The sequence below is a fragment of the Schistocerca serialis genome, chromosome 10, assembly GCF_023864345.2.
Source record: "Schistocerca serialis cubense isolate TAMUIC-IGC-003099 chromosome 10, iqSchSeri2.2, whole genome shotgun sequence".
NCBI classification, from domain to species: domain Eukaryota; kingdom Metazoa; phylum Arthropoda; class Insecta; order Orthoptera; family Acrididae; genus Schistocerca; species Schistocerca serialis.
In genome coordinates, this window is record NC_064647.1 from 181,133,068 (window position 1) to 181,146,089 (window position 13,022).

The following is a 13,022-nucleotide window of genomic DNA, read 5'->3' on the forward strand; positions in this document are numbered from 1 at the left end:
GGACACATGATTCCGTGAATCCACAAGATGAAAAGTGTACATAGGTTAGAGCAAAAAGGGATGTGGGAAGAGGGACAAAAGAGAGAAATGCGAAGGTTTAGAGAGAGAAGGGAAAGAGATTGAAAAGTGTGTGTGTGGGGGGAGGGGGGGGGGGAGTGTTTGGAGGAATAGTGGCAGGAGAAGGCAGTGCAAGAATGGGACAGGGGGAGTGGTGTACAGAAGAAAGAGGAGAAAAGGTAAGCAAAGGTTTAGGCCAGGTGGATTGCAAGAGCGCAGGGTGTGCTGGAAAGGGAATTCCCACCTGTGTAATTCAGAGAAACTTGTGCTGGAAGGGAGTATCTAAATTATCCATGTAGTGAAGCAGCTGGTAACATCATTTCTGTTCTGGTGTACAGTATGCTCTACAACCAGATGGTAAAGTTTGCAGTTTGCCACAGTTTGGCAGTGGCCATTCATGCAAGTGCATAGTTGGTTACTTGTCATGCTTGCGTAGAATGCTGAACAGTAAATGCAGCATAGCTGATGTATAACTTGGCTTCTTTCACACATAGTACTGTCCTTTATTGTGTAGGAAATGCCTGTGACTGGATAGTGGGTGGATGTATGGTATGGGCCCCATAACTGTCTCTTTTGTTCCCCCTATCCCCAGCCCCCAATCTCCCCCGCCCCCCAATCTCCCCCGCCGAAATTGATTGACAGAGTTGTTAGAAGTGCTCCTGAGGGATATCGTACCAAATCCTGTTTGATTGGTGCATTAGATAATCAAAATACTGAGCTGGTTGGAGGGCTCTTGCTTATAATGCTCCACACATTCTCAGATAGGGAGAGATCTGGTGATCTTGCAGGCCAAGGAGGGTGTGGCAACACAAAAGACAAGCAGTAGAAACTCTCGCCATGTGTGACTGGGTGTTAGCTCGATGAAGTGTAGGCCCACTTGCCATGAAGGGCAACGAAGCAGGCATAAAATATCATCAATATTGTCGGACCACATGGCGGGTGACAGTCAGATTGGTATCCCACTGCTGTCCAGGGCATTTTCATTCACATCTTCACTGGTCACAAGGGGTCGATTCAAAGGATAACTTACCACTGAAGAAATTCCTCTCCCATCAGTAAGATTCCAGGTCCTGGTGACCAGTGAAGATGTACGTGGAGATGCCTTTTACAGCAGTGGAGTACTGACCTGTCTGTCACCTGTCATTCAGCCTGACAATCAGGAGTGATAGTCTAGTGTGCCATTTCCTTACGCAGCAGGACCCCTTTGGGTGTCATCTGTAACACACTTCCATGACAGTTGTGTGTCAGTGATATACTATGCTTTGTTTTGTTGCCCTTCATGGGGAGGTATCCTGGGCTTTCGTTTCAGCAAGGTAATGCCCGTCCACATGTGATGAGAGTTTGTACTGCTTGTCTTCATGTGTACCAAGCTCTATCTTGGCCAGAAAGGGCACTAGAACTCTGCCCAATCAGCTCGGGATTCTCACGGTCCTAACAAGTCAGTTGGACAGAATGTGGCATGATATCCCTCCTGAGGACATTTCAACAATTCTATCAATCAGTGCTAAGCTGAATCCAGAGGTGGACAAATCTGTTATTGACTTGTTCTCTCTCTCTCTCTCTCTCTCTCTCTCTCTCAAATAAATCAATTTTTTAAAAAAAAGAAATAGTGAGTATTTGTTTGCCTATACATGTACGTCGTCACATCTGCATATATAAATCCGCACAAATTCTATATTTCTGTCTTCCCTCAGCTTAAACCTTTGATGAATTCAATCTACATTCCAGGTCCTTGAGTGTCATCACAACTTATTTCATAATGACGGGAAATTCTTTGTCCTTTTCAATCAGTTGTTTTTTTTATCAACCAATGCAAAGCATTTGCACGACATATTGCTTTGGTAAGCATCAGAATTTTATGTTGGATGTGTCTTCAGTACTGATTGGGAATACTGGGTGCTTTTTGTGAAGGAACACAATAACTCCAGGGAGCATTAGTTTTATCTTGAGCACACATCCTAAATTTATTTTGCTATAGGAGGTGTCGATAAGATGAACTTAGTCCCTTTTTTGATCTAATGTCAGTTGCTGCCTGTAGGGACAGTGCCAGTGTGTTGTGGGAATGAATCATGTTTTTTACTTTGATCTCATCCTTAACAGCATATTTGGTAAACCTTCACTGCTGTAGCTCTTGAAAATGAGTCTCTCTTATTCCACTTACAAGTGACAAAGGTAATCAACCAAATGGCACAAACTATCTTCAGCACTGTTTCATAATTGAGTCAGCAGACTTATGCTCACACTAACTATTCTGCATATTATCAGTGAGGTCATGCATATTTAAATGAAACTTCTCACTTGATGAAGCTGTAATATCTTTCAAATGTACCAATGGAAGTGTTCAAAAATTATCCCAATTGAGAACTCTCACAGGTAGTTGCAGCAACGAATTTCGAGCTGTCCTCCAGTGTTCTCTACACACAGATATGTCTATGTTCCTTCATTAAGGGTAGGGGGAGTAATGCCATAGTACAGTATTGTAGCGGGATGATAACGGGCACCTTCATCAGAATGTTGGCTCACAGTAAAGGTCAAATTTTAAACTATAATGGTTTACTCCTGTACACTGGTTTTTCTGTGCATCAGCAGGTGCTGTTTTCCTCATTTCATTTTAATTCATTGTTCATTGATCAGTATTGGATGTGTTACACTTACTGCAAATGAGCAAAGTGTATTTGTCATGTCAGTAAAGAATTTTTATAAATGGTTTTGTGTCTTTCATTTCTACTAATCAGATGTAATGTTTCTTGTAAAAATTTATGAAAGAAGTTATCAGTAACATAGTAAGGCTCTGAAAAATACTTTCTGACATGTTGAAAAGAGTTATTAATAATTCTTTTCTTGTTCTATTTCAGCCATTGCACCTAATTCTTTTCTTGTTCTATTTCAGCCATTGCACCTCCTATGTGTGCATCTGGATTCTTTCCATGTGATCTTTTACACTGTGTTCCTCTGACACAACGCTGTGATGGGTCCCAGAATTGTTACGACGGTAGTGATGAAGCTAACTGCACTGGCAACAATGTTTGGATACCACAAGTAAGAAATCTGATTTTTTACTGTATGTTAGTTTGTTCTTGCAAACTGAGCAAACCGTAGGATGTGAGCAAGTCATTTTTCTGTCCTATTGGGAGGCTAGTTTAATAACGTATGTAGGAGAGCATATGGATAGGTCATCAGGTAGTAATGGCATGAAGATTTTTTTAAGTAATAAAACCTAGTGGCAAAGTACATGCCTAGAAACTGAGAGGTCAGATGTTCGAATTCCAGAGAAACCACACAACATTTATGGACTTCACCTCTTAATGATTCAGAGATTAACCACAAATGATATGTGTAGGCCTCTCTCCCCTCAACAGGTTTACTGGGCTAGGTTAGGGGGCACGCAAGTTAGTAATGTGTTAGTTATATGGCAGACTTCAAGCCACATGTGCCACATGAAGACATAGTAGTAGTAAATTATTATTATTATTATTTCTTTACTTTCTCAGACGTTAAGTCTGGTTAAAAATGGGACGTGACGCGGACCTTGATCAAGCGTCACTTACTTTTAACTGTACGGTTATTATTATTATTATTATTATTATTATTATTATTATTATTATTATTATTATTATTATTATTATCATCATTAAATTCTGAATAACCCTTTGGGGGTATGATAAGACAACATTGTTTCTGCTTCTTTGTTTGAAACTCGGTTTCCTTTGGACCCACAATTCTTTCCTTCTTTGAGATGTTGTTTCTTTTCTTCTTGAGTGTCCACTTTGTTCCAGTTCGCTGCCCCCCTCCATCCTCCTACTTTCCAAACTTTACAGAAGCTCTCCTGCAAAGGTTCGCAGGAGAGGTTCTGTAAAGTTTGGAAAGTAGGAGACGAGGTACTGGCAGAAGTAAAGCTGTGAGGACGGGGCGTGAGTCATGCTTGGGTAGCTCAGTTGGTAGAGCACTTGCCTGCGAAAGACAAAGGTCCCGAGTTCGAGTCTTGGTCCGGCACACAGTTTTAATCTGTCAGGCAGTTTCATGATTTAAATTACTTAGCAGCTTTAGGGTACGAAATTGCAACATTGCCTCAAGTAATGTCTACAGTCAGTCGTCATATTGTCACCCTCTCTGTGGCAACAGAAGAGTGCTTTCAAGTCTCTACCTCCTGCAAAAAATAGAGTAAAAAATCTGAAATTACTGTTTGGTTTAAATCTACAGTGTCGGTAAGCAAGCCAAAATATCTGTTCTTAATTTTAATCAGGACCAGAGCTCTTTTTCAAAATGGACGAAATTTTCCCTTTTCATGTAACTGCTTTAAGTTTATCATGTCTTATCTAAAAAAATATTGTACTCAGTAAAATACTTTTTTTTTGTTGGTTATCAAAGTACTTTGTTTGGTAACAAATCTTTCCAAAGCTTAGTATCCCTTAATTTGTGCAATGTATAATCATCAGAAGATAGCATCCCTCTACCCCCCTGCCCCCCACTGAAGGAAGTGCATAACTATCAATGTAAGATCAAAAGAAATGCCTCCCACAGGTGAGAGAGTTAAAATCCTAATGGTAAACTGCCGAAGCATTTGCGACAAGTGCTAGAGTTTGAAGTGCTCGTGAACAGCAGCGAAGCTGACATAGTACTAGGTACAGAAAGGTGGTTGAAACCGGAAACTGATAGTTGTGAGATTTTTGGGGAAAATTTGAGTGTGAATTGGAAAGATAGGCACATGGGAAATTGGGGTGGTGTATTTGTCGCAGTAGACAAGAAACTCAAATTCACTGAGGTAGAAATTGAAGCTGCTAGTACATGTGAGATTTTTTGGGCAAGACGCAGTATCAGAGGTGGGCAAATAGTATTTGGATCCTTGTATCACCAAGAACTTCAGAGAAAACCTCAGTGCATTTGTACATAAGTTCCCCGGTCATACTGTCGTCATTGATGGAGACTTTAATCATCCAACAGTCAATAGGGAAAATTGCAGTTTTGATCATGGTGTGTGTGATAGGACATCCTATGAAACATTACTGAATGCCTTCTCTGAAAACTAGCTAGAATAGATAGTTAGGAACTCCTCACGATGGAAATATATTGGAGATTTGAGGGTGTCCATGCCGAAATGGGTACCAGTGACCGTGACATGGTTGTGGCAGCAGTGATTACCAAAGAACAAATGACTATGAAAACAAGCAGAAAGACATGTATGTTCAGTAAACTAGATAAAAAATCAGTAATGTCATTTCTCAATGAGGAACTTGAAACTTTCAGCACAGGTCGGGAGCATGTAGAACAACTCTGGCTCGAGTTTAAAAGAATAGTTGACCATGTAGTGGATAGATATGTACCCAGTAGAACAGTTTGTAATGGGAGGGAACCTCCATGGTATACAGCCGTTGTAAAGAAACGTCTAAAGATAGAGATAAATGAATGAAACACATTTGGCTGTCAAGAGAGTAATACACCACATGTCTACTGAAGCAGAATATTAAGTGATCTTTCATAGAACCCAAAGAAATCCTGGTCCTATGTAAAGGCTGTTAGTGGCACCGAAGTTAGTGTCCAGTCCATAGCGAATGAGACAAGAGCTGAAATTGAGGGTCGCAAAGCAAAAGGTGAAATGCTTCACTCAAGTTTCAAATGTTCCTTTACTAAGGAAAACACTCGGGAATTGCTCCAGTTTAATCCTCATACCACTGAAAAGATGAATGGAATAAGTATTAGTGTCAGTGGTGTTGAAAAACAGATGAAATCATTGAAATTGAACCAGTTTCAGCGTGGTTTCTTCAAAGAGATCAGGACAATTTGTTGCCATTAGATGTAATATATTTCCATCATGAGTGGGGTTCTGAACTATCAATTCTTCTTGTCTTTTCTATTATTGTGATAGATGGAGATGATGGTAGGCTTACCAGTAAAAAGGAAATTTTAATTTTCATCAGCGAATGAGACAAGAGCTGAAATTGAGGGTCGCAAAGCAAAAGGTGAAATGCTTCACTCAAGTTTCAAATGTTCCTTTACTAAGGAAAACACCCGGGAATTGCTCCAGTTTAATCCTCATACCACTGAAATCATTGAAATTGAACCAGTTTCAGCGTGGTTATCTTCAAAGAGATCAGGACAATTTGTTGCCATTAGATGTAATATATTTCCATCATGAGTGGGGTTCTGAACTATCAATTCTTCTTGTCTTTTCTATTATTGTGATAGATGGAGATGATGGTAGGCTTACCAGTAAAAAGGAAATTTTAATTTTCATCAGGAATTTTTACAGTCATCCTTATGTAAAACTAAAGAACTAATTACAGCATTATGTGATCCCCCGTCTGCTCCCAAAGTTCTAGACATACTTCATCTGGAAGTCCAATACGCTATTGGTACCTTAAAAAATGGCACTGTTCCTGATTATGACGAGTTGTCTGTTGATATTCATATTTGCTGGTGAGGAAACTTATGAGCTGTTGTCAAAAAGTTTGCTTTGTCTGTTGACAGTGCATTAATCCTAGCATTGTGGAACAAAACATAGTACTGCTCCCAAGGAAGGAAGTATTCATGGCTCAAAAGGCTATTGTCGTGTAAACCTATTCTGTTTTTGTACAAAGTTTTGTGCAAGACTATTCTTAAATTGTATAAGCCGTGTCCCTCACACAGCTTAGTCCATTGAGCATGCTGGATTCCACAGCAACTTCAGTGCACAAGATCACATTTTTGTTCACCGGGAAGTGATAAATGGAGAAACTGAGTACCAGATGTGTCCATGTAATGCTTTTGTAATTTTAAAAGTGTCCTTGTCTCAGTTAACCATCCTGCTGTTGTGCAAGACTTATATTAGCAAGGCATGGAGGTGGCTCATGTTAAAATCCTGTAGTGTGTATATGAAACTTTTGCAGCGTTAGTTATTTTCCAATTTACAGAGGACTGAAATGAGGTGATCTCATCCCTCCCAAATGTTTCACTGCTGTCCTGGAAATGGCAATGTCCAAATTGAACTGGGAAGAAAAAGCAATTAGCGTTGTTGAGGGAAGAGGCTTGACCAAAGATTTGCAGTTGACGACATATTTTTGGCAAATAATTAGAACTACAGACACTTATGTCAGATGTTGTGATGGAGTGTCAGGCAGTGGGACTGAATGTGAACCTTTTCAAAACAAAAGCTATGTCTAATAAATGAAACATGGCAGGAAACAACTCAAAAACACACTTCTGGACACTGTCAGAAAATACATCTATCTTGGTCAGCTAGAAAATGTGACACAAATACAAGATTGAACACATCGAACTAGGCTGGAAAGTGTCCAGAAGACATTAAACTACCTTCATATCAAAGATGGCACTTATTAAAAAAAGTAAATTTTTGATCAATGTGTGAGACCTTGACACATTTTGAATATAAAAGATGGAAACTTATAACTACCCAGTGAGACATTGAAAGATCTATGTTAGCATTTACAAGGAAAGACCAAAAAAAAAAGCATCAGATCAATTACCAACATTGAGAACATCCTGGAGAGAACAGTCACTATGAAATGGCAGTGGGCTAGCCTTGTTGCCAGAAGAAATAATGCCCGATAGACAAAGATGGTGCTAGAATAGGGAAGAGACAGAGGAATACCATCAGTCTGATGGACAAAGACCTGTGGATGACCCCTGGAGTCAGCTGCTTGAGTATCACCCTAGACCAGTCCTGATGGAAGGAGAAATTGCAGAGATACCCAAACTCAGTGCTGGGTGAGCTAAATCAGTTAATGATAGAAATAGTGGTGACGATGACGACAATATTCACACACGCACGCACGCACGCACGCACGCACCCACACACACACACACACACACACACACACACACACACACACACACACAGAGAGAGAGAGAGAGAGAGAGAGAGAGAGAGAGAATTAAAAGTGGTCCAGGATGTATGATTTGATTTTGTTTTGTTGCTCACGCAGTTATCATTATTTGATTGCAGGTTTTATCAATCACGGGAGGGTCTGCTTCATTGGGCAACGTTCTGCGAATCGCGTGGGATCCGATTGACGTGTCACGAGTTTTCGGCAGGAGGAATCTGTCAGTCGAGTACCTGCCGAGTGTGAGTCGTGTCAACAGCAGCCTGTGGCACAACTACAGCCGTGGCTGGACGGATGCATCATCAGTGATCTACGAAGGGTTGGCCCCTGACAGCGTGTACAATGTGACTGTGTACGCCCGCCTCAAGTCAGGAGCGGCGTTCCCACCTGCTGCTTTTGTAGTTATGAGGACACAGGAAGGCAGTAAGTGTATCCACATCATTTTGTTATATTCCGTTCCTAAAGTAACTGATCTCCAAATCCCATTTGAGTTCCCCTCTTAGAAATGGAGGTCCCCAAGTGTGAGAATGACTTTTTGGACCCACCTATATGGTGCTGTAGGTTAGGGGTCTAGGTATCACACCCTACAGCCATTCACACTTGTGGGGCTCATTCTCGAGTAATCGACAAAAAGAATTTCAGAAATTCTTAAGACACACAAGATCCTTGCTAATAGAACTGATTACAAAACTGTATCGTAGCTTAGTGGTTAAGTTATCTGACTTGTTTGCTGAAGGTTGTGGATTATATCAGTCAAGTTAATAAGTTGCAAAACTAGTTTTGTTGACGATGTTGCCATTTCTTTGTCAACAGCATGGCGAGTTCTACAAGAAACTTTTTAATGTTTGTCCCAAGAATGGAGTTGTGTGAGAAACATAAATCTTTTTTGAAAGATTTTTCCCCTTGCAGTTTTATTCTTTTCTTATATGAGGAATGACTTTTGTTGAGTGCAGTTCTACAAGTTAAAACATGACTGCTCTAATTCTGTGCTTGTATTATCAGAGATAAGTCACAGTACTGCACTATTAATGACTCTTGAAACAAACGCTTTCTTTATTGAAACTTCTGATATTGAGAAATATGGAGGAGGGATTTGTTTTACTTGGCAAAAAACTTTCTATAGCCAAGATCACATAAATACATCATTGTTGAGAACCAGTTTTTACGGACTTTGCTTTCAGCATTTGGTCTTCAAAATTTTTTTGTTACAAAAGTGTCCTTTGTAAGATTGAACATCGTGAAAAGTTGTCATTTCGGTGGATAAAATGTAGCACATTATACAAAGGCTGGCCAGAAACAAAACATTTGTAGTAAAAAAGCATTTTGTGCACATGGCCATGATCATATATGTAGCACTCACAGATGATTAAGTCTTAAAAATTGCAATATACAGTAAAATGTACCTTAGCATATCTGTTTATGTTAGCTTGACATGTTCCATTCATTGATGAGCCATCTTGCACTCAGTTGCACCAATATGCTGTCTAAGGCAGATCATCAGCGAATGGAACATGTCAAGCTAACATAAACAGATGTGGTAAGGTGCGTTTTCCTGTATATTATGATTTTTAAAACTTACAATCATCTGTGAGCACTAAATATATGGACATGGCCACATGCATAAGGTGCTTTTTGATTGTCTTTTTACCTATTTACCTTTGATTGTGTTTTTACCTATATGGTTCCTCTGTTTTTACCTATATGGTTCCTCTGTTGCCTTCACTATTTCATCTCCCAAAGCTAAATATTCATCTTCTGCTGTATCTCTTTCCCTTGCTTGTCAGTCATTGCTTAATGCTCCTTTGGAACTCTCAACAACTTTCAACGTATCCAGGCCACCATCTTCTTAATTTCCTGCTGTTCTGTAACTGTTTTAGTTTTAATTTACACGTCACAACCAATATATTATGGCCAGAGTCCTCATCTGATCCTGGAAATGTCTTAAAAGTTTAAAATCTTATAATTATATCTAAAAACAGATTATGTGACTTACCGAACGAAAGTGCTGGCAGGTCGATAGACACACAAACAAACACAAACATACACATGAAATTAAAGCTTTCGCAACAAACCGTTGCCTCATCAGGAAAGAGGGAAGGAGAGGGAAAGACGAAAGGATGTGGGTTTTAAGGGAGAGGGTAAGGAGTCATTCCAATCCCGGGAGCGGAAAGACTTACCTTAGGGGGGAAAAAAGGGGTATACACTCTCGCGCACACACACACATATCCATATATATGTATACCCCTTTTTCCCCCCCTAAGGTAAGTCTTTCCGCTCCCGGGATTGGAATGACTCCTTACCCTCTCCCTTAAAACCCACATCCTTTCGTCTTTCCCTCTCCTTCCCTCTTTCCTGATGAGGCAACAGTTTGTTGCGAAAGCTTGAATTTCATGTGTATGTTTGTGTTTGTTTGTGTGTCTATCGACCTGCCAGCACTTTCGTTCGGCAAGTCACATCATCTGTTTTTAGATATATTTTTCCCACGTGGAATGTTTCCCTCTATTATATTCATATCTTATAATTATATTGACAATGCAAGGGAAAATAAGCAAAGATGTGAACTGAAGTTTCCCATTACGTCCAATGCTGGGGTGTTATTCCAATGCTGTAGAGGCCTGGCAGTAGTGACAATGTGAGGGAATATAAGCAGAAGATATAAACTGAAGTTTGTGTTGGGGAGGGCACTCGACTTGGGTAGTTCGTACAGTAATGTTCACCATAGTGCTGTGGTGGTGTAATGGTTAGCATTTCTGCCTAGCAAGCAAGAAGACCCAGGTTAAAGTCCCAGCCACAGCACAAATTTTAATTCATTTCTTCTGCCTCAAAATTTAAAATCTGATTTGAAAATCTGTCTTACCATCATTTTATCAGTCTGAAACCTTCCAGTGTCCCCAGGTCTCTTCAAAGTGTACAACCTTCTTTCACAATTCTTAAAGAAAGGGTTGGCGATAATTAAATTATGTTGCATGCAAAATTCTATCAGGTAGCTTCCTCTTTCTTTTGTTTCCTCCACTCCAGTCACCCATCACGTATTAAACCTTCCTCTCCATAACTTTGGTTTATTGAGAGAATTTTAGGAAAGTGTTGGTCACTATAAAGGAGATCACAAATAGAACACTAATGCAAACACTGCTGCTTGAGTGTTTGAGTCCCTACTAGGTCTGGTTAAAGGACAGCATCGGACTAATTCATAGGCGTGCTACTGGATTTTTGACTCACTGGTTTGATCAGCATGGGAGTATTAGAGACGGTCCATTAACGTAAATGGGAATCCCCGGAGGAAAGATGATGATCTTGTTCTGAAGCATTATTGAGAAACTGGTATTTGCAGTTGAGTGCAGGACAGATCTGCTGCTGCCAATGTATATTTCACTTAATGACTGCAAAGATAAGATAAGAAATTAGGCCTCACACAGCAGCATAGAGAGAGTTGTTTTTCTGTTATCCCATTTGCAGGTGGAGCAGGAAAGGGAATGATTAGTAGTTATGAGATACCCTCCACCACACACCATATTATGGATTGTGAAGTTTGTTTGTATATGTAGATGTAGATGAGGCATTCAAAACGAGAGAGAGACTTCTCGATTATAGATGTTTTACGTGACAGTGTTTACACACACATTCAGTATGGCAAACACAAAGGATTGTTGTCTCTGCTTGGAGGGGCATAGTTGAACAAAGACCTTCCACGATAGAATTGAATTCAAATGATTTCCATGTCTTCATGCACGTGAGAAAGATCCTCAGCTTCCATTGTTATGACGCTGATAACCTATCGTGGGATGGCTGCAATCTGGGGTGGCAGACTGAATTGTCATTTCATTAAGAGAGGTGATGCATGTTTAAATCTGAGTGATGATAACATAGAGAAGTAATAGAAAGATATAGCTTAAGGATTTGTGTAATAAAATTACTGTACTCTTTCCAGTATTTTATTTATATTCCAATAAAGGTTACTTTCCAAATTCCCGTTCTAGGGACACTGTAGGAATGCACTACATAGGGTGAACATCCCCCCATGAACCATGGACCTTGCCGTTGGTGGGGAGGCTTGCGTGCCTCAGCGATACAGATGACCGTACCGTAGGTGCAACCACAACGGAGGGGTATCTGTTGAGAGGCCAGACAAACATGTGGTCCCTAAAAAGGGGCAGCAGCCTTTTCAGTAGTTGCAGGGGCAACAGTCTGTATGATGGACTGATCTGGCCTTGTAACATTAACCAAAACGGCCTTGCTGTGCTGGTACTGCGAACGGCTGAAAGCAAGGGGAAACTACAGCCGTAATTTTTCCCAAGGACATGCAGCTTTACTGTATGATTAAATGATGATGGTGTCCTCTTGGGTAAAATATTCCAGAGGTAAAATAGTCCCCCATTCGGATCTCCGGGCGGGGACTACTCAAGAGGATGTCATTATCAGGAGAAAGAAAACTGGCGTTCTACGGATCGGAGCATGGAATGTCAGATCCCTTAATCGGGCAGGTAGATTAGAAAATCTAAAAAGGGAAATGGATAGGTTAAAGTTAGATATAGTGGGAATTAGTGAAGTTCGGTGGCAGGAGGAACAAGACTTTTGGTCAGGTGATTACAGGGTTATAAATACAAAATCAAATAGAGGTAATGCAGGAGTAGGTTAAATAATGAATAAAAAAATAGGAGTGCGGGTTAGCTACTACAAACAGCATAGTGAACGCATTATTGTGGCCAAGATAGACACAAAGCCCATGCCTTCTACAGTAGTACAAGTTTATATGCCAACTAGCTCTGCAGATGATGAAGAAATTGATGAAATGTATGACGAGATAAAAGAAATTATTCAGGTAGTGAAGGGAGACGAAAATTTAATAGTCATGGGTGACTGGAATTTGTCAGTAGGAAAAGGGAGAAAAGGAAATGTAGTAGGTGAACATGGATTGGGGGGAAGAAATGAAAGAGGAACCGCCTTGTAGAATTTTGCACAAAGCATAACTTAATCATAGCTAACACTTGGTTCAAGAATCATAAAAGAATGTTGTATACCTGGAAGAATCCTGGAGATACTAAAAGGTATCAGATAGATTATATAATGGTAAGACAGAGATTTAGGAACCAGGTTTTAAATTGTAGGATATTTCCAGGGGCATATATGGATTCTGACCACAATCTCTTG

At 40.2% G+C, this 13,022-nt stretch overlaps 1 protein-coding gene across 2 annotated transcripts in view; it reads left to right on the forward strand.

The window, feature by feature from the left end:
- LOC126425002 (sortilin-related receptor-like) overlaps positions 1-13,022 on the forward strand; it is a 219,676-nt gene that overhangs the window by 118,911 nt on the left and 87,743 nt on the right. For both annotated transcript variants that reach the window (XM_050087901.1, XM_050087900.1), the window contains exons 22-23: positions 2,948-3,096; positions 7,997-8,297. In XM_050087901.1, the coding sequence (XP_049943858.1) occupies positions 2,948-3,096; positions 7,997-8,297 (450 nt within the window). The remainder of the gene's footprint in view (positions 1-2,947; positions 3,097-7,996; positions 8,298-13,022) is intronic.